Source organism: Salvelinus sp. IW2-2015, unplaced genomic scaffold (assembly GCF_002910315.2).
Source record: "Salvelinus sp. IW2-2015 unplaced genomic scaffold, ASM291031v2 Un_scaffold2092, whole genome shotgun sequence".
In the NCBI taxonomy this organism is placed as follows: Eukaryota; Metazoa; Chordata; class Actinopteri; order Salmoniformes; family Salmonidae; genus Salvelinus; species Salvelinus sp. IW2-2015.
Window position 1 is genome coordinate 87191 of NW_019943431.1, and position 20284 is coordinate 107474.

Sequence of the window (20284 nt, forward strand, 5' to 3'; positions counted from 1 at the left end):
AGAGCATCCTGTCGGGCTGTATCACCGCCTGGTACGGCAACTGCTCCGCCCACAACCGTAAGGCTCTCCAGAGGGTAGTGAGGTCTGCACAACGCATCACCGGGGCAAACTACCTGCCCTCCAGGACACCTACACCACCGGTGTCACAGGAAGGCCATAAAGATCATCAAGGACAACAACCACCGAGCCACTGCCTGTTCACCCCGCTATCATCCAGAAGGCGAGGTCAGTACAGGTGCATCAAAGCAGGGACCGAGGAGACTGAAAAACAGCTTCTATCTAAGGCCATCAGACTGTTAAACAGCCACCACTAACAATAATGGGAATTGATGGAAATTATGTAAAAATGTATCACTAGCCACTTTAAACATGCACTTAATATAATGTTTACATACCCGACATTACTCATCTCATATGTATATACTGTACTCTATATCATCTACTGCATCTTGCCATCTTTATGTAATACATGTATCACTAGCCACTTTAAACTATGCCACTATGTTTATATACCCTACATTACTCATCTCATATGTATAGACTGTACTCTATACCATCTATTGCATCTTGCCTATGCCGCTCTGTACCATCACCCATTCATATATCTTTATGTACATATTCTTTATCCCTTTACACTTGTGTGTATAAGGTAGTAGTTGTGGAATTGTTAGGTTAGATTACTTGTTGGTTATTACTGCATTGTCGGAACTAGAAGCACAAGCATTTTGCTACACTCGCATTAACATCTGCTAACCATGTGTATGCGACAAATTAAATTTGATTTGATAAGATTGAGAGGGCAAACAATGGATTTATTCAAATTGATCTTATATCCTGAAAACTTGCCGTACTGAGAAATTGTCTGAAATGGAAGGGAGGAATTTCTCAGGGTTGGATATGTATCGTAAGACATCATCCGCTTAGAGAGAGGGGACAGCGAGCATCCTTGTCTTGTGCCACATCCCAAAGAGAATCTCTCAGAGTTTAGACCATTAGTAGACACCATGGCATTTGGATGAGAATATAGGGACTTAATCCATTTGATAAAGTTTGGGCCCATATTGAACTTTTCTAAGACTGAGAACAGAAAGATTCACTCCATCCTGTCAAACGTTTTTTTTTATTTGACCTTTTCTTTAACTAGGCAAGTCAGTTAAGAACAAATTTTAATTTACAATGAATGACGGCCTACCCTGGTCAAACCCTAACAATGCTGGATTAATTGTGCACAGCCCTATGGGACTCCCAATCACGGCCGGTTGTGATACAGCCTGGAATCTAACCAGGGTCTGTAGTGGTGCTTCTAGCACTGAGATGCAGTGCCTTAGACCGCTGTGCCACTCGAGAGCCCACTGGATGCTTTCTCAGCATCCAGTGAAGCCAGCAGAACAGGGGTCTTCCATGCGTTTACTTGATCTATAATATCAAAAAGACGGCGAATGTTATCAGAAGAGTACCTGTCTCTAATAAATCCAGTTTGGTACACTTTTATTATTTTGCGAAGAAGAGTGTTTAGTCTCGTCGAGCAGTATGGTAATTATTTTGTAGTGGCCAAAAAGCTTTGTGGAACTCTGGGAAATCTGTTTGGGCCTGGGGATTTGTTAGGTGGCATGGAGATAATTGCCGCTAAGACCTCCTCGGGAGTGAAAGGGGAGTTGAGATCTTCTTGGTCGGTCTCTGATAGTTTAGGTAGCGAGATTCCCTCTAGGAAGGAATGGAGTTCTGCATCTGTATGTGCTCTTTCAGAAGCATATAAATTTGCAGTAAAAATGATGAAAAGTTAAATGTATCTTATTTGGATCATATGTGACCTCGTCATCTTCTGTTCGGATGGCCATGATTGTATGCTTCGACTGCTCTTTTTTAATTGGTATGCAATATCTCTCCGAGTATAGTCCAAGTTTAGTTTTGCTTTAGCTGCTTTAAGTTGAATCCAGGAGGCGCTGTCTGGAGATTGTTAATGTACTTCCAGTTCCTTCTCAAGCTCTAACCTATATGCTTCCATTGCTTTTTTCTCTGAGGAATCATATACAATCAGATGACCTCTTAGGGTGGCTTTTGGCCAGAGAAACAGGAGAGTCTTTGTCTTGTGTGTAGTCGTCTATCCATGTAGTGACCAATGTATGGAACGCTTCGTTTGATAGCATGGAGGTGTTGAATTTCCAGCTCTTTGATCTCTGGATGTTTTTACAGAGGTCAATGCGGAGGCGGACAAAGGTGTGATCTGAAAGTGCTATGGGTCCGATTGTACAAGCGGCAGAATTCATGAACATTTTAGGGATAAAAATGTAATCTATACGAGAGTAGGTGCACATCACTATTTTAAATAATTTTGTCACATATTTTGTGGACTTTGGACTCATGCAGGTAACTTGAACTAATTTAGCCTAGATAATTTTTCAGCATTTGCTATCAATTATACATTTGTCAACCTCTCTTCAGAATTTACAGCACACTTAAAAGTTACACATCACAAAATGTTGATTTGAAATCTTTGACATCAGAGCAACCTCGAGAGAATCTTATTTGAGTAAGAAGATGATGTTCATATGATAGGGAAGATATAAAAACCTGGCAGAGACCACATCCAACTGACAATCTCTCCGGGAAAAAAACTATTTGAACAAAGATGTAAAAAATAACTGATGTTGGAACAATATGGAGGGAAAGTTGGAGTATAACTAACGACATTACAGTTAACTAACATTTACACGTAATCCAGTATAAACTAATATATAGAATATATTATATACACAAGAGACTAAATTCACAAATTCTACAGCACAATGGCAGAGTCATGTCTTAAGTGTAAAACGAATAACGACTCAATAATCCATGCTTTCTGGGAATTATATAAAGTCTGGAAGTTGTGGACGGAGCTAGAAAGTTGATTGTCATAAGTATTACAATGTAATCCTTCTGTCTGCATATTTCAAGACATGACATAGGGGGATGTAGTGAGACACCTGGACAATTCTCTTCTCATCACTCATCTTCAAAAAACTTTCTCTGAAGACTTGGAAATCAAATCAATATGCCAATCATTAACACATACTTTTAAAAAATCTAATTATTTATTTATGTCAATATTGAAAAGGCATGGGCAACAGAGAAAAACAAATTGATACAATTTCAGGCCAAGTGGCAAACAATAATACAGGCACTATGGCAAACAATAATACAGGCACTAGGGATGGGGGTGTGAGCATGCGGGTCTGGGCAGATGAGATTTTTTTTGTGTGTGTCGTTTTTTGTGTGCGTCTGGAAGTTGTTGTTCGTATGTATAAGTTCGTATATGGAGTGACATTTTTTTGGAGTGACATTTTACAAAAATATTGTAAAATAAAAAATAATGCACACCAAATACCTGACATGAAACAGTTAGGAGAATGAGCATAACACTGCAGGGTCTAATACTGATACTCACATACGGGGAGTAGAGCTCCCCGGTCTCTGTGATGCCTCCTGCCATGATGGGCACCAATACTGGAGATCACAACCTGGAAGATACAGTAATGGCAAATCCTAAATCAAATTATTCACAAAACTGTGTCCTACCGATCACATAATGTTTCACTTTCATAGATACCGCTTTTATACAAATCTAGTTGACTGTAGCTTCCTGACAGTCGTCAGGAAAAATGCAGAACACCTTGTGAGAAGCAGATAGCTAGCTAGCTAGCACTGCTAACTATTCCATGCCATCACACTAGTGATGCATTGTCTTGAGTAGTTGGCTAAGGCCATTATATCTGCTGCTATGTGGCATAAATGTATTGCACTCACTAGATAACGTTAACTACGCTAGCTAACGTTAGTTAGCTAACGATAGCTAGCTAAACAACCTGCCCTAACTGAGCTACAGCAGTAAGTAGCTAGCACTGTCTAGACACATTCTCCAGTCTAACGTGAACGTTACTGTAGCTAGTACGATAATGTGTACTGTAGCTAGATTTAGTATGAGCGTTGAACTGGTTATCTAGTTACCTTTATCATCTCTAGACATTGTTTTCAGGCACTTGCAACAGTATTAACAAAGTCAAAGTAAGATGTAAACAACACGCACCTGCGTTCAGTGAATCTTTTTCAGGGTAATTAAACCAGAAAGCTAGACAGCGAATGGCAATAATAAATAACTCGTGCAGAAAATAAACATCCTCCGCCAATAAACGTTATATGTGCATTCTTCTATCTCATGCACATTCAATGACTGTGTGCACAACAGGGGTGTAATCATTAGCCAAACAGTTGCAAAACGAGAGTTTCTATTGGACAAATCAAGGTAGGTCCCTCCCCCGTTTCGTTCCGTTTGCTTCCGTTAAAGAAATGTTTTGCAACAGAGTTGTCGTAATGAATATATCGTAAAAATGTATGAAAACAAAAAAWTAGCTTTTGGTCTTAATTTAAAGTTACATGGTTAGCATTGTGGTTAAGGTTAAAATGACATTTTTAAAATAACAATTTTAGGGGTTTATGATTATCTAGTATTTACTAGGTCAAGAGACGACAAAATTCAGAACGCCACCGTGAGTCATAGCAAAGATTCTGGATATACTGACAAGATACAGGTCTCTCCGCCCTAACGATTGAGTCGATGTCCATAAAGCGGCACTGTGGGCTGTCTAGCGGCCTATTTTCTTTGCATTGGTGGATACATGTGATTATTGTAATCATATTTTTAATATTCGAGGACTGTAGTTGACGTCAAATGCCTGTATTAAATGGAGAGATATGCAACTGCCGCGGGCCTCCCGGGTGGCACAGTGGTCTTGGGCACTGCATCGCAGTGCTAGCTGTGCCCCCAGAGACTCTGGGTTCGCGCCCAGGCTCTGTCGCAGCCGGCCGCGACCGGGAGGTCCGTGGGGCGACGCACAATTGGCCTAGCGTCGTCCGGGTTAGGGAGRGTTTGGCCGGTAGGGATATCCTTGTCTCATCGCGCACCAGCGAATCMTGTGGCGGACCGGGCGCARTGCACGCTAACCAAGGTCGCCAGGTGCACGGTGTTTCCTCCGACACATTGGTGAGGCTGGCTTCCGGGTTGGATGCGCGCTGTGTTAAGAAGCAGTGCGGATTGGTTGGGTTGTGTTTCGGAGGACTCATGGCTTTCGACCTTCGTCTCTCCCGAGCCCGTACGGGAGTTGTAGCGATGAGACAAGATAGTAACTACTAACAATTGGATACTAMGAAAAAGGGGGGTAAAAAATATATATATATACACTGCTCAAAAAAATAAAGGGAACACTTAAACAACACAATGTAACTCCAAGTCAATCACACTTCTGTGAAATCAAACTGTCCACTTAGGAAGCAACACTGATTGACAATAAATTTCACATGCTGTTGTGCAAATGGATTAGACAACAGGTGGAAATTATAGGCAATTAGCAAGACACCCCCAATAAAGGAGTGGTTCTGCAGGTGGTGACCACAGACCACTTCTCAGTTCCTATGCTTCCTGGCTGATGTTTTGGTCACTTTTGAATGCTGGCGGTGCTTTCACTCTAGTGGTAGCATGTAGACGGAGTCTACAACCCACACAAGTGGCTCAGGTAGTGCAGCTCATCCAGGATGGCACATCAATGCGAGCTGTGACAAGAAGGTTTGCTGTGTCTGTCAGCGTAGTGTCCAGAGCATGGATGCGCTTTTGTGCAAGGAGGAGCAGGAGGAGCACTGCCAGAGCCCTGCAAAATGACCTCCAACAGGCCACAAATTGTGCATGTGTCTGCTCAAACGGTCAGAAACAGACTCCATGAGGGTGGTATGAGGCCCGACGTCCACAGGTGGGGGTTGTGCTTACAGCCCAACACCGTGCAGACGTTTGGCATTTGCCAGAGAACACCAAGATTGACAAATTCGCCACTGGCGCCCTGTGCTCTTCACAGATTAAAGCAGTTCACACTGAGCACAGTTGACAGACGTGACAGAGTCTGGAGACGCCGTGGAGAACGTTCTGCTGCCTGCAACATCCTCCAGCATGACCGGTTTGGCGGTGGGTCGGTCATGGTGTGGGGTGGATTTCTTTGGGGGGCCGCACAGCCTTCCATGTGCTCGCCAGAGGTAGCCTGACTGCCATTAGGTACCGAGATGAGATCCTCAGACCCCTTGTGAGACCATATGCTGGTGCGGTTGGCCCTGGGTTCCTCCTAATGCAAGACAATGCTAGACCTCATGTGGCTGGAGTGTGTCAGCAGTTCCTGCAAGAGGAAGGCATTGATGCTATGGACTGGCCCGCCCGTTCCCCAGACCTGAATCCAATTGAGCACATCTGGGACATCATGTCTCGCTCCATCCACCAACGCCACGTTGCACCACAGACTGTCCAGGAGTTGGCGGATGCTTTAGTCCAGGTCTGGGAGGAGATCCCTCAGGAGACCATCCGCCACCTCATCAGGAGCATGCCCAGGCGTTGTAGTGAGGTCATACAGGCACGTGGAGGCCACACACACTACTGAGCCTCATTTTGACTTGTTTTAAGGACATTACATCAAAGTTGGCTCAGCCTGTAGTGTGGTTTTCCACTTTCATTTTGAGTGTGACTCCAAATCCAGACCTCCATGGGTTGATAAATTTGATTTCCATTGATCATTTTTGTGTGATTTTGTTGTTAGCACATTCAACTATGTAAAGAAAAAAGTATTTAATAAGAATATTTCATTCATTCAGATCTAGGATGTGTTATTTTAGTGTTCCCTTTATTTTTTTGAGCAGTGTATATATATGCAACTGCCGCGTTCAAAACAACTGGGAACTCGTAAATCTCTGACTTCCGTGCGTTCAAAAGAACTGGCAAYTTGGGGAAAAAACGACCTACGACTGGGAAACGGTCATCCAACTGAATTCGAATTCGGGACGCTTTCTTGAGCTCCGACCTGAAGATCACTGACGTCATGATGGAATGTGGCATAAACTAGACACGTCATGCTATGAATATGCATAGCTATTTCGAGACAACGCCTATATAAAGTGATTTTTCAAAGTTGCCGCGATGTCATGTCACTTATATCAGTACACTCGTAACAACTTAAGCATTACGAAACTTCTATTCGGTCAAATAAACCTTATGGATCCACTAAACCATTCATTTTTATGTTGGCCAAATTCGACACTCATTGGTGGGCGAAAAAACGCCACCTGCTGGAGGGAGACAGATTTGCCTCTAAGCTTCCTCTCTGGTTATATGATACATACCGGATGCTTCAGAGATCGTTCAAATATGTCACGTTCTTATTATGAGGAACACCAAAGATAGTAGAGTATGAAGATAGGCTAAAACTGAAATTCCCGATCACACCTGTAGGCGATGTCATGGCGAAGTTGGTTAGCTAAGATCATGCGTAGAAACACGTCATCGGGTCGAACGGTCTCTCGCGCCGTACTACGCATGTGCAAGCCGTCAAATCAAAGGCATGTATMATTTTGTATTTTATTTAACCTTTATTTAACTAGGCAAGTCAGTTAAGAACATTCTTATTTACAATGACGGCCTAGGAACAGTGGGTCAACTAGCTTGTTCAGGGGCAGAACGACACATTTTTACCTTGTCAGCTCGGGGATTTGATCTAGCAACCTTTTTTATATAACCTTGTATATAAAGTTGTTTTTGACGAAAATGAAAACGTATCAGTTAGTCACTCTCATGAGGTTGGAGGAATAAGTTCAGCTACTTAAGACATTGGCTCGAATGTAGGTTGTGCCTTTAGATTTCGAGAAAAAAAWARAAAAAAAACTTCTCTCATTGACTTCTCAAACCCCAAACCTTGGGCTGGTCTGTTTCGCAAGCGTTCCCGGAAGTCTCGCGATGTTGCGCTTCTAAGTTTAGACTCTTTTCATGGCACTTCCATACCGAAGTGACTTACAAGTCCTCAGTATTTTTTATTATTATAATTTTGTTGAAATTCCATACATTTTGAAGGATGCAAATTCAAATGTGTTACAAAAATCTATACATCCTTCTTAAAAATGGTAACACAAAACATCACAAACAAACAGATAAACACAAAAACAGAAACAAATAGAGTGTTTTTACAGACAAATCAATTTGAAAAGCTTAAACGAGTATCAATTTATCTCATTACCTTCTCATTCTTACAGAGCATAGTATTCAATGTGGCAAAGTCATTATTTAAATCTACCTTAAAATAGGATGTTTTGTTCTTTAAAAAATGCATTTTATGGATGTAATATTTAGCAAGAATTATAATCAAATTCATCACATACTTCTAGTGGAGAATCTTGGACTATCAAAATCAAAAAGACAGTCACTTGCAGATGGACGTCCCTACCAAGTCCAGCTGAAGATCCACCCAGAACATAGTCGCATACACACATTGGAATACAAATGCCCAAGTTATTCTGTCCCAGATTGACATTTCTCATCAACATTTAGAATATATTTACAAATACTTTCATTGGAGGGGTAATATATATGAGCTATTTTGACCAATTTACAACACATTGAAAGTCCCACCAACATTTTGCTATTGGAACATCACTGTCGTAAAAAGCTTCAATAATTAATTAATTATTGACATTTTTATCAATAATTGAGAAACTGTTAATTACTATGGCTGAATTTACAAGTGATGGATCTGTATTGACCCTAGTTTGTTTCCTGTGTTAGATCACCATCTGCTATTGCTTTTCACACCATTTCATATTCCTTTGGTGAGACAGGGCGCTGATACATTCTCAAAACGTGATTGTACATATACAGATGTCCATTGTAGTTGAGCAGCTGGCCCACAAGTAAAATGTCCTTCCTTAACAAATGTTCCAAAAACAGTGACTTGTTTTTATATTTTATGACAAGACTATTCCATATAACATACTTATGAGGGGGGAAATTATGTTTGTATAGAAGGGACCAACAATTAAGCATTTGTTTGTGGAAATCAGCCAGTTTAACAGGACGTTTTTCAACCGCATAAGGACACTGCAAAAAGAAACTTAAACCACCAAATGTATTGAAAATAAAAGAATAAACCAAAAGATGTTTGGGTCGTTAAAGTAACGCTTTATCCAATACATTTTTAAGACTTGGTTAAAAGTAGTGAAGTCCAACATGTTACGCCCTCACACACTGTTTGTCAGAACATATTTTTCCCTTTGTGAGGTTTATTTTTCCATCTAATTGGGAGCAAATAGATTTGGGACTATCAGGACAAGAGAATGTATAAGAGGCTCTAGACAAGCCTTAGTCAGCAAAACTCTTCCTCGAATGGACAAATCTCTGCCTAACCATGAGTTAAACATATTTTTTATAGCTGAGACAACTGGGCAAAGATTAAGGTTCATCTCTCCTTTTCTTTTGTAATTTTTATCCCTAAATGAGTTAGCGTCTTTGATTGGAATACTGCAAGCTTCAGTGATATCAGTACCCTTCTGAAAAAGCGTGTGCGAGAAAGGAGGCCTACACACCTGACTCAGTTACACCAGCTCTGTCAGGAGGAATGGGCCAAAATTTACCCAACTTATTGTGGGAAGCTTGTGGAAGGCTACCGGAAACGTTTGACCCAAGTTAAACAATTTAAAGGCAATGCTACCAAATACTAATTGAGTGTATGTAAACTTCTGACCCACTGGGAACGTGATGAAAGAAATAAAAGCTGAAATAAATCATTCTCTCTACTATTATTCTGACATTTCACATTCTTAAAATAAAGTGGTGAYCCTAACTGACCTAAGACAGGGAATTTTTATTGGATTTAATTTCAGGAATTGTGAAAAACTGAGTTTAAATGTATTTCGCTAAGGTGTATGTAAACTTCAACTGTAAAAATGGAGCTATCAAGAGGTAGAGGAATGGACTATTGGGCAACCTTGCCTCACTCTTTTGTTGACTTCAAATTTAGGTGATGTGCCATTGGCAAGTTTTAGAGAGCTATTACTTCCATTGTATAGGTTCTTATTGAGTTAATAAAGAAATCTCACAATTTTGTGGAGGGTATAAAAAAAGGCCTTCTGGAAATCTAGAAACATCCACTTTTTACGCAGTAGTAATTTACCATCCTTACAAACCACAATGTAAATGTGCATTACTCTATTGTACGGCTGGTCATCTAGGTTTGTAATTGAAGACTTTCCATCACCATGAAGAAAAACAATGCACAATACAGTAATTGAGTACATTGAGACATCAAGTGGTTTGTGATGATGTGATGATGTTGGTAGAGCATGGCACTTACAATGCTAGGTTTGTGGGTTCGATACCCACGGGGGAAAAGTATAAAAATGTATGCACTCACCACTGTAAGTTGCCCATGATAAGAATGCCTACTAAAATTGAAAAGGAATGAATAGACCATTTCAGTTTTCACATAGAAATAAATTGCATTTGCAAAGTATTTCAAGAAACTGAAAAACATATATCAAGCAAATATATTTATATTCCACAAGTATTCCATCAGATTAACTGTTTTGTACAGATAATTATCAGACTCAAGTTACAAATGCTGGTAAACACTAAAATACAATTAGTTCAAATGTTTTCACAAAAGTAGTGCACTGGGCTTTTACTACTCCTGTATTAGTGGACCGATATAGATATCTTCAGCATGGGCATTTTTTGTTGTTGTTGTTGTATTAACAACTAAGACTCATACAAGAAGTCACTGGGTATTTTTTGTAATTGAAACTGCTGGAAAACAGTTCTTACTTTGTAATATTTGTGGTTATAACTCAAGAAATCCAAATGAAAAACTATCGGATGATATAAAAGAGAATGCAAATTCACCCCTAGATCATTTTCCTTCTGCAATGCTGATATTTGGGGGAGACTTTAATATGGTTCTACACAATAGCATAGACAGATATCCTCCTAGAGGACATGATTCAGGTATAAGATTATCTGTATTCTGTAATTGCATGAATATTATTGATATTTATTTATTTTATTTTACTAGGCAAGTCAGTTAAGAACAAATTCTTATTTACAATGACGGTCTACCTCGGCCAAACCCTAACCCGGACGACGCTGTGCCAATTGTGCACCACCCTATGGGACTCGCAATCACGGCCGGTTGTGATACAGCCCGGAATCAAACCAGGGTCTGTTGTGACGCCTCTAGCACTGAGATGCAGCCAACAAGTGCTCAGCATATGTGTGAACTCCTTCAAGACTGTTGGAAAAGCATTCCAGGTGAAGCTGGTTGAGAGAATGCCAAGCGTGCTGTCATTATTGAGAATTTTCCATACCATGTGTGTTGATTATTAATTGCAGGAGAGCTAGTAAGATGGGTGCACTCTATATGTGCTCTGGGTCATTAGACACCATTAGACATGCACCTGTCTGGAGTGTGGACACGACTGGTTATTCCTGTAACTGTGTTATGGCCTAATATGTGCTGTTGCTATGGTTACACCTCTTGGGTCTTTTCCAGAACATGGGTGTCCCTTTCAGAGGAGTTAGCAGGATGACATGTCTGGTTATTTCTGTAAAGTGCCAAGGACTGTTGCTATGGTCCTACATGCATCAACCTGTCTTAAGGCGAATACATGTCGGTATTTTTGAACTATTGGTGTGGCTCTACAGTTTCCATGCCCTAATATGAAACCAAACTAAACTTAGTGGAAGGCAATAAGATAACGGTGGCTACATGCCAGAGGGGATGAGTCATTAAGAGGAGTAACTATGGGTGTGACGTAAGGAGGAAAAATGTATAAGAAGTATGAGCCAAGACTGGAAAGTAGTTGTATTCATGAACGAGCTCTGCTTTTATTATGCTGTAATAAAAGTMTATTTGAACTCACAGGCTCCGGTATTTGAGAAATATGATTGACTGTATATTTCCACGACATCATCAAGGCAGTGTGGCTACTTTGAAGAATCTCAAATTTAAAATATATTTTGATTTGTTTAACACTTTTTTGGTTACTACATGATTCCATGTGTTATTCCATAGTGTTGATGTCTTCACTATTATTCTACAATGTAGAAAATCGTTTWTTTTTTTTTTAAATGGAATGAGCAGGTGTCCGAACTTTTGATTGGTACTGTATATAAATGTCCTAAAAGTATCCTTTTTAGAAATGACTCATGTTAATGTTCCCACTACAACAACAAAAAATTGTCCTTGAAACATTTAATGTAAATACTGTAGAATTCCATTCATTCTTATGGAGGAATGCTCCTATTGGGGAGTGCCAGTATGGCTGACAGGTGGCTTCAAAGCCTCTCAATGGCCAATACATAGCATCATCAATCTTTATGTAGATAAAGATTCATATAGATTATTGGTTAGACCTGATGACTTGTTTCTGGGCATGAGTTTAGCCAGCTAACGTCGCCATGACATCGCTTACAAGTCTGATCAAACATGGTAAGGGATTTCTATCTTCATACTGTAGTAATGGTGTCACGGCCGTTGAATGAAGAGGACCAAGGTGCCGCGTGGTAAGCGTACATATTACGCCGACAAAAACAATAAACAATCCAAAACAACCGTGAAGCTAAAGGCTATAGTGCCAACAAACAAAGACAACTTCCCACAAAGACAGGTGGGAAAAAGGGCTACCTAAGTATGGTTCTCAATCATAGACAACGATAGACAGCTGTCCCTGATTGAGAACCCTACCCGGCCAAAACATAGAAATACAAATAATAGAACGAAAGAACATAGAATACCCACCCCAAATCACACCCTGACCAAACCAAATAGAGACATAAAAAGGATCTCTAAGGTCAGGGCGTGACAAATGGCATCTTTTTGTAAGCACTGGACGCGTTCCCCTGCTCAGACGTTGCATGCATCAACCAATGGTTACTTGAGATTGGGCACCAGATTGCTATAACATATTGGGTGCGTTCMTCTGCCCAGGCATTGCTGACTCCTTGCAGATCTTACAACACCTGGATAGGCATTTTACATATCAACTAACCACATCATATATTATAGCAATCTGTCAATCGATGACACAGTCGATGACGTGGCATGCAACGTGTGAGCAGGGGAACGCAACCATGATGTGGTTAGCTGATACGTAAAATACCTATCCAGACGTTATAAGATCTGGCATGCGTCAGCAACGCCTGGGCAGAGGAACACAGCCACTAACTCCACCATGGCTTGTTGGCCAAATTCTATGGGAAAATGAGTGATTTTGGAAAATTGCAAAAATAAGGTCTGTGGTAAACACAGGCTAAGGAGATCTTGTACTTTTTGATCAATGAGATCATCATCAGCTAACGTCACTTTTTGTGAATTTTGAAGTATTTCTGTAATTAAAAAAAGGACATAAAGCACACAAAGGCTTCATATTTCCAAGGTCATGTTAACTGACTCATATTATCTCATAGAACAAAACGTATAACATCTCCTAAGCCCGTGTTAACCTCAGACCTGATTTTGAGCTTTTATCCCAAAACACTATTTTTCCCCCCAATAATAACCAGAGGTAACTATTTTCCGTTTTTTAGGAACACAACCTGACGACCTCTATGGGGTTCCAAGGATCACGGATATTAAGGACCAAAACTTGTCCCAGGCCTTTTCTCATTTGGGCAAAAGTCTGTCCTCCATCCTCTCTCCTCCGTCCTCTTTCCGCCGTGAGCCGGAAACCGATAAAAGGTCAAGGTGTGTGTCAATTCGTCAGAAAGGTAAACAGAAGACGGTTCTCCCCTCCCCGACAGCCTCCTTTGGGCGAGGAAGCACAAGTGTATTCTTGCTGAGTCTTTTGCAGAAGAGGTTTTAATTCTGCCACACCCCCTTCGAATCAGCTATTGTTTTCTCAAAGGAGAAAAACATGCTAACATTTAAAAAACAATATACTACTTTTTATCTATAAATGTCTTTCTCATTTTGCTAAATTATATATTTTTTTATCACTTTATACATTTATTTTGGGATTCCACCATGTAAACATAATTTGCCTGATGACGCGTGATTAGAGAAGGAGAGTCTCATGTCATAGAAGCGCATTATCGTCCACTTTCCCTCTCCTCGCCACCTCTCCTCGATTACCTTTGACCTTTTTCAAAAGGAGGCCAGAGAGGACGGAGGAGAGAGGATGGAGTTGAACAAATCTAATGGAGAAAAGAACCCAGAGACTGATCCTACTTCTTCTTCTTTGGGATTTATTGGTGGACTACAACCAAGAAAATGAGTATTACTGCCACCGACTGTGCAGGATGACAACAAAAATATCCCCAAAAAGCGAAAGATGTTTTGGATGAAAATATTCATACTAACAAAAAAATATATACAAAATAACCCTGCATCTTCTATTAAAATCACAAAGTCAAATCTGACCCTTATCCAGGCTCACGAGTCTGGGAGGGCGGTTCTTCTTCCGTCGTCATTACCCCTTACCCCTTAGGTCTTCCACTGTGAATACTTTCAGGCCTAGAAACTTTTCTGCCGCAGCCACAATGATGTCCAATTTCTTTGATTTCTTTAACACTTGAGCCTTACCATTTATAACAGTTGCAATGAATGCCACAAAATCCCCTTTTATCACACACAGTGTGTCCGGTTCTCTTGACTGACAAACGTTCATTAATGGCTGTGGTGCATCCATGACCATATGTTCAACACTAGCATCACATTCTTTCTCAATTCTCTTGATTGCCTCTGCATAGGAGATCCAATGTAGTGCCCTGATGTTTGTCCTGCTCCTAATCCTAGCTAGTTATTTTTTATTATGATACAGTCTGTGGTATTTCTAAAGCTGACATCAAAATTGGCAGTCATGAGCTCACTTATTTCACTTATTCATACTTTCTGTTGGGGATTACTTTGTTTTGAGAGATGGGAGAGCAGTAAACCTAGCCTAGGTTGGCTATAGCTACAATCTACATGCTAGCTAGCTATGTTAATCAAGGGAAGACAGGAAACAAGCAGTGGCGTACAGTTGAAGTCGGAAGTTTACATGCACCTTAGGCAAATACATTTAAACTCAGTTTTTCACAATTCYTGACATTTAATCCTAGTAACAATTCCCTGTTTTAGGTCAGTTAGGATCACCAACTTATTTTAAGAATATGAAATGTCAGAATAATAGTATTGAGAATGATTTATTTCAGCTTTTATTTCTTTCATCACATTCCCAGTGGGTAAGAAGTTTACATACACTCAATTAGTATTTGGTAGCATTGCCTTTAAAATGTTTATCTTGGGTCAAACGTGTCAGGTAGCCTTCCACAAGCTTCCCAAAATAAGTTGGGTGAATTTTGGTCCATTCCTCCTGACAGAGCTGGTGTAACTGAGTCAGGTTTGTAGGCCTCCTTGCTCCCACACGCTTTTTCAGTACTGCCCACAAATGTTCTATAGGATTGAGATCAGGGCTTTGTGATGGCCACTCCAATACCTTGACTTTGTTGTACTTAAGCCATTTTGCCACAACTTTGGAAGTATGCATGGGGTCATTGTTCATTTGGAAGACCCATTTGCGACCAAGCTTTAACTTCCTGACTGATGTCTTGAGATATTGCTTCAATATATCCACATAATTGTCCTCCCTCATGATGCCATCTATTTTGTGAAGTGCACCAGTCCCTCCTGCAGCAAAGCACCCCCACAACATGATGCTCTTCATCAGACCAGAGGACATTTCTCCAAAAAGTATGATCTTTGTCCCCATGTGCAATTGCAAACCGTAGTCTGGCTTTTTATGGCGGTTTTGGAGCAGTGGCTTCTTCCATGCTGAGAGGCCTTTCAGGTTATATATATAGGACTCGTTTTACTGTGGATATAGATACTTTTGTACCTGTTTCCTCCAGCATCTTCCTCCAGCACCAGGACAGGCGGGAGACTCTGGCAGCGCCGGACAGGMGGGCGGCTCTGGCAGCTCCGGACAGGAGGGCGGCTCTGGCAGCTCCGGACAGGAGGGCGGCTCTGGCAGCTCCGGACTGACGGGCGGCTCTGGCAGCTCCGGACTGACGGGCGGCTCTGGCAGCTCCGGACTGGAGAGAGAACCTGGAGGGAGGAGACGGAGAGACAGCCTGGTGCGTGGGGCTGCCACAGGGCCCACCAGGCTGGGGAGACCTACAGGAGGCCTGGTGCGTGGAGGAGGCACCGGATGGACCGGGCTGTGGGGGAGCACTGGAGCTCTGGTGCGCAGCCTTGGCACCACTCCTCCAGGCTGGATGACCACTTTAGCCCGGACCCTCCAGAGTGCAGGCACAGGTTGAACCGGGCTGTGGGGGAGCACTGGAGCTCTGGTGCGCAGCCTTGGCACCACTCCTCCAGGCTGGATGACCACTTTAGCCCGGACCCTCCAGAGTGCAGGCACAGGTTGAACCGGGCTGTGGGGGAGCACTGGAGATCTGGTGCATACAACTCGCACCTCTCCCTTAGGCTCAATGCCCACATTCGCCCGGCACGGGCGGAGCGCAGGCATAGGGCGAACTGCACCCTCCCAGCGCCCCGGAGACACAGTACGCAAAGCCGGCGCAGGATACCCTGGGCCGAAACGGAGTACCGGAGACCAAACATGCTGAGCTGGGACAATCCGCCCTGGCTGGATGCCCACTCTCGCATGGCACTTGCGAGGGGCTGGCCTATAGCGCTCCGGGTTATGAGCGCGTATTGGCGACACCGTGCGCTTCACCGCATAACACGGTGCCTGACCAGTACTACGCTTCTTCCGGTAAGCACGGGGAGTTGGCTCAGGTCTATCGCCTGACTCCGCCAATCTCCCCGTGAGCCACCCCCCCMAAAAAATTGGGGGGCTGCCTCTCGTGCCTGTTGCGCTGCCTTACCTCATATCGCCGCCGCTCAGCTTTAGCTGCCTCCAGTTCTTCTTTGGGGCGGCGATATTCCCCAGCCTGTGCCCAGGGTCCCTTGCCGTCCAATATCTCCTCCCATGTCCATTTTGCCAGATAGCGCTGCTCCTCCTTACCACGCTGCTKGGTACTTTTTTGGTGGGTAGTTCTGTAACGATCGTCGTCTTCTTCAGATGAGGAATAGGAAGGATCGGACCAAAACGCAGCGTGGTAAGTGTCCATGTTAATTTTAATAAATAAACTGAACACTGCAATAACAAAATAACAAAAGTGAAACAACGAAAATCGAAACAGTCCTGTCAGGTGAAACAAACACAAAACAACTACCCACAAACACAGGTGGGAACAKGCTACCTAAGTATGGTTCTCAATCAGAGACAATGATAGACAGCTGCCTCTGATTGGGAACCATACCAGGCCAAACACAGAAATACAAAACATAGAACAAAACATAGAATGCCCACCCCAACTCACGCCCTGACCAAACCAAAATAGAGACATAAAAAAGGAACTAAGGTCAGGACGTGACACGCTGGTTTTGTGATGAAACGAAGGTTGAATTTATTCTGCCAGTGTGTCTTCTTATTGTCTCGGCGTTAGGCCTATACAGTGCCTTCAGAAAGTATTCAGGACATTGACTTTTTCAGAATTTTGTTACGTTACAGCCCTATTCTAAAATGGACAAAAAAACATCTAATCAGTCTACACACAATAMCCATAATGACAAAACAAAAACAGGTTTTTAGAAATGTCTGAAAATGCATTAAAAATTAAAACAATTTAAATCACATTTACATAAGTGTTCAGACCCTTTAATCTGTACTTTATTGAAGCCCTTTTGGCAGCGATTACAGCCTTGAGGCTTCTTGGGTATGACGCAACAAGCTTGGCACACCTGTATTTGTGGAGTTTCTCCCATTCTTCTATGCAGATCCTCTCAAGCTCTGTCAGATTGGATGAGGAGCGTTGCTGCACAGCTATTTTCAGKTCTCTCCAGAGATGTTCGATCAGGTTCAAGTCCGGGCTCTGGCTGGGCACCTCAAGGACATTCAGAGACTTGTCCTGAAGCCAATCCCGCGATGTCTTGGCTGTGTGCTTAGGGTCGTTGTCCTGTTGGAAGGTGAACCTCGCCCCGTGAGGTCCTGAGTGCTCTTGAGAAGGTTTTCATCAAGGATCTCTCTGTACTTTTCTCCGTTCATCTTTGCCTTCCTCCTGACTAGTCTCCCAGTCCCTGCCAATTAAAAACATCCCACAGCCTGATGCTGGCACCACCATGCTTCACCGAAGGGATGGTACCAGGTTTCCTCCAGATGTGATCTTGGTTTCAATCAGACCAGAGAATCTTGTTTTTCATAGTCTGAGAGTCTTTAGGTGCCTTTTGGCAAACTCCAAGCGGGCTGACATGTGCCTTTTACTGAGGAGTGGCTTCCGTCTGGCCACTCTACCATAAATGCCTGATTGGTGGAGTGCTGCAGAGATGGTTGTCCTTCTGGAAGGTTCTCCCATCTCCATAGAGGAACTCTGTAAGAGTGACCACTGGGTTCGTGGTCACCCAAACTGACCAATGCCCTTCTCCCCAGATTGCTCAGTTTGGCCGGGCCCAGCTCTAGGAAGAGTATTGCTGGTTCCAAACTTCTTCCATGTTAGAATGATGGAGGCCACTGTGTTCTTGGGGACCTTCAATGCTGCAGGAATGTTTTGGTACCCTTCCCCAGATTTGTACCTTGATTCAATCCTGTATCGGAGCTCTACGGACAATTCCTTCGACCTCATGGCTTGGTTTTTGCTCTGACATGCACTGTCAACTGTGAGACCTTATATAGGCAGATGTGTGCCTTTCCGTATCATGTCCAATCAATTGAATTTACCACAGGTGGACCCCAATCAAGTTGTAGAAACATCTGAAGGATCAATGGAAACAGGATGCACCTGAGCTAAATTTCGAGTCTCAAAGCAAAGGGTCTGAATACTTATGTCAATAGGGTATTTCAGTTTTTAATTTGTAATAAATTTGCWAACATTTCTAAAAACTTGTTATCACTTTGTCATTATGGGGTATTGTGTGTAGATTGATGATATTTTTTATATTTTTAAAATACATTTTAGAATAAAGCTGTAAATAATCAAGGGGTCTGAATACTTTTCGAATGCACTGTATATCACGGTGGCAAGGCACATGAACTAACAGGTTATAGAGCAAACAACGCAATTATCACAACACATAGGTTGTAATATGCCTTTTTGGTGGGAGGCTTGCCCATAGATGTTTCCCACGCACCGCTACTGGAAACAACTTAATGAATATGTTGCAAATAGTCATTTATTTATTTCAGTTAGCTCAATCACAGACATGAACAATAGCCTTAACAACAGAAGCAGTAGTCAAGTGAACCTAAGTCAGGTTAGGTAATGAAGAAAATGTAAAATATATTAAAAGCTTTAGTCTACAGGTCTTGCAGGGAAACAGCTATTTATAAATAATAATTTATTGGAATTTACCAGTATTATTTACCATTAAGTACCAATATTATGCATATAAGTAACCCAAAGAGCCGAAAAATCCTCATATATTGTAAATGCACTGTGCACAGTTAGTGAAGCCACATGAAACTTATGAATATCAGAAAACTAATGGTGGTAATGAGATAAAGGCAAAAGTAAGCCTGGTCAATGCGYCTGGCCACTTTCTCCCAGTACCCAGGCTTCTTCTGGCCACATCTCACATTAACAGAGAACCATTCCTGCCGTAYGTTCTGCACCTCCTTTAGGATCAGCTGCAGCAGGTGGGGGTTGTTCAGCCAGTCTCCATCGAGCTCCTTCTTGTTAAAGGTGTCCACCTTCTCCAGGCTGCTCTCAGCATCTCTYTCAGGCTCTAAGAAGAAAATTGGAAGGTTTTCTTGCAGTTTCTGGAGTCGAATCAATTGTGTTGGGGGTGTTATGTTCAACTTCTATGGCCTCAGTAATGTCCTGGATCATAATCAATCTCTTATGAGAATGACAAAATAACAGATTTCACCTCTTTGGCATTCAGTCTCTTCCTGAGTCTCTTTGCAGGTCTTAGCATAGGTCTGGACGTCCTGATCAACCCTGCTGTCCATATCAATCAGGAAGCTCATCAGCATTGTCTCCAGGAGGCTGAGGCCCGTAAGGGCAAAGATTACGATGCAGTAAATAGCTGGAGAATGGGAGATGTCAATGATATACAGTTGAAGTAAGAAGTTTACATACACTTAGGTTGGAGTCATTAAAACTAGTTTTTCAACCACTCCACATATTTCTTGTCAACAAACKATAGTTTTGGCAAGTCAGTTAGAACATCTACTTTGTGCATAATTTTTCCAACAATTGTTTACAGACAGATTATTTCACTTATAATTCACTGTATCACAATTCCAGTGGGTCAGATGTTTACATACATTAAGTTGACTGTGCCTTTAAACAGCTTGGAAAATTCCAGAAAATTATGCCGGGGCTTTAGAAGCTTCTGGTAGGCTAATTGACATCATTTGAGTCAATTGGAGGTGTACCTGTGGATGAATTTCAAGGCCTAACTTTAAACTCCGT

The 20284-nt window shown here is 42.0% G+C and overlaps 1 protein-coding gene and 1 long non-coding RNA gene across 2 annotated transcripts in view; both read right to left on the reverse strand.

The window, feature by feature from the left end:
- LOC112072925 (transmembrane protein 104) overlaps nt 1-4234 on the reverse strand; it is a 61566-nt gene extending 57332 nt beyond the window's left edge. The window contains exons 1-2 of the mRNA XM_024140302.2: nt 4067-4234; nt 3428-3500 (exon numbers count right to left, since the gene is read on the reverse strand). Of these exons, the coding sequence (XP_023996070.1) occupies nt 3428-3472 (45 nt within the window). The 5' untranslated portion in view covers nt 3473-3500; nt 4067-4234. The remainder of the gene's footprint in view (nt 1-3427; nt 3501-4066) is intronic.
- A 12696-nt stretch (nt 4235-16930) lies between these two features.
- Nucleotides 16931-20204, reverse strand: LOC139024972 (uncharacterized). Its single transcript, XR_011476370.1, has 2 exons — nt 19737-20204; nt 16931-19592 (listed from the first exon to the last, which is right to left on the reverse strand). It is a non-coding gene; the product is annotated as an uncharacterized lncRNA (long non-coding RNA).
- Nucleotides 20205-20284: the final 80 nt, after the last annotated feature.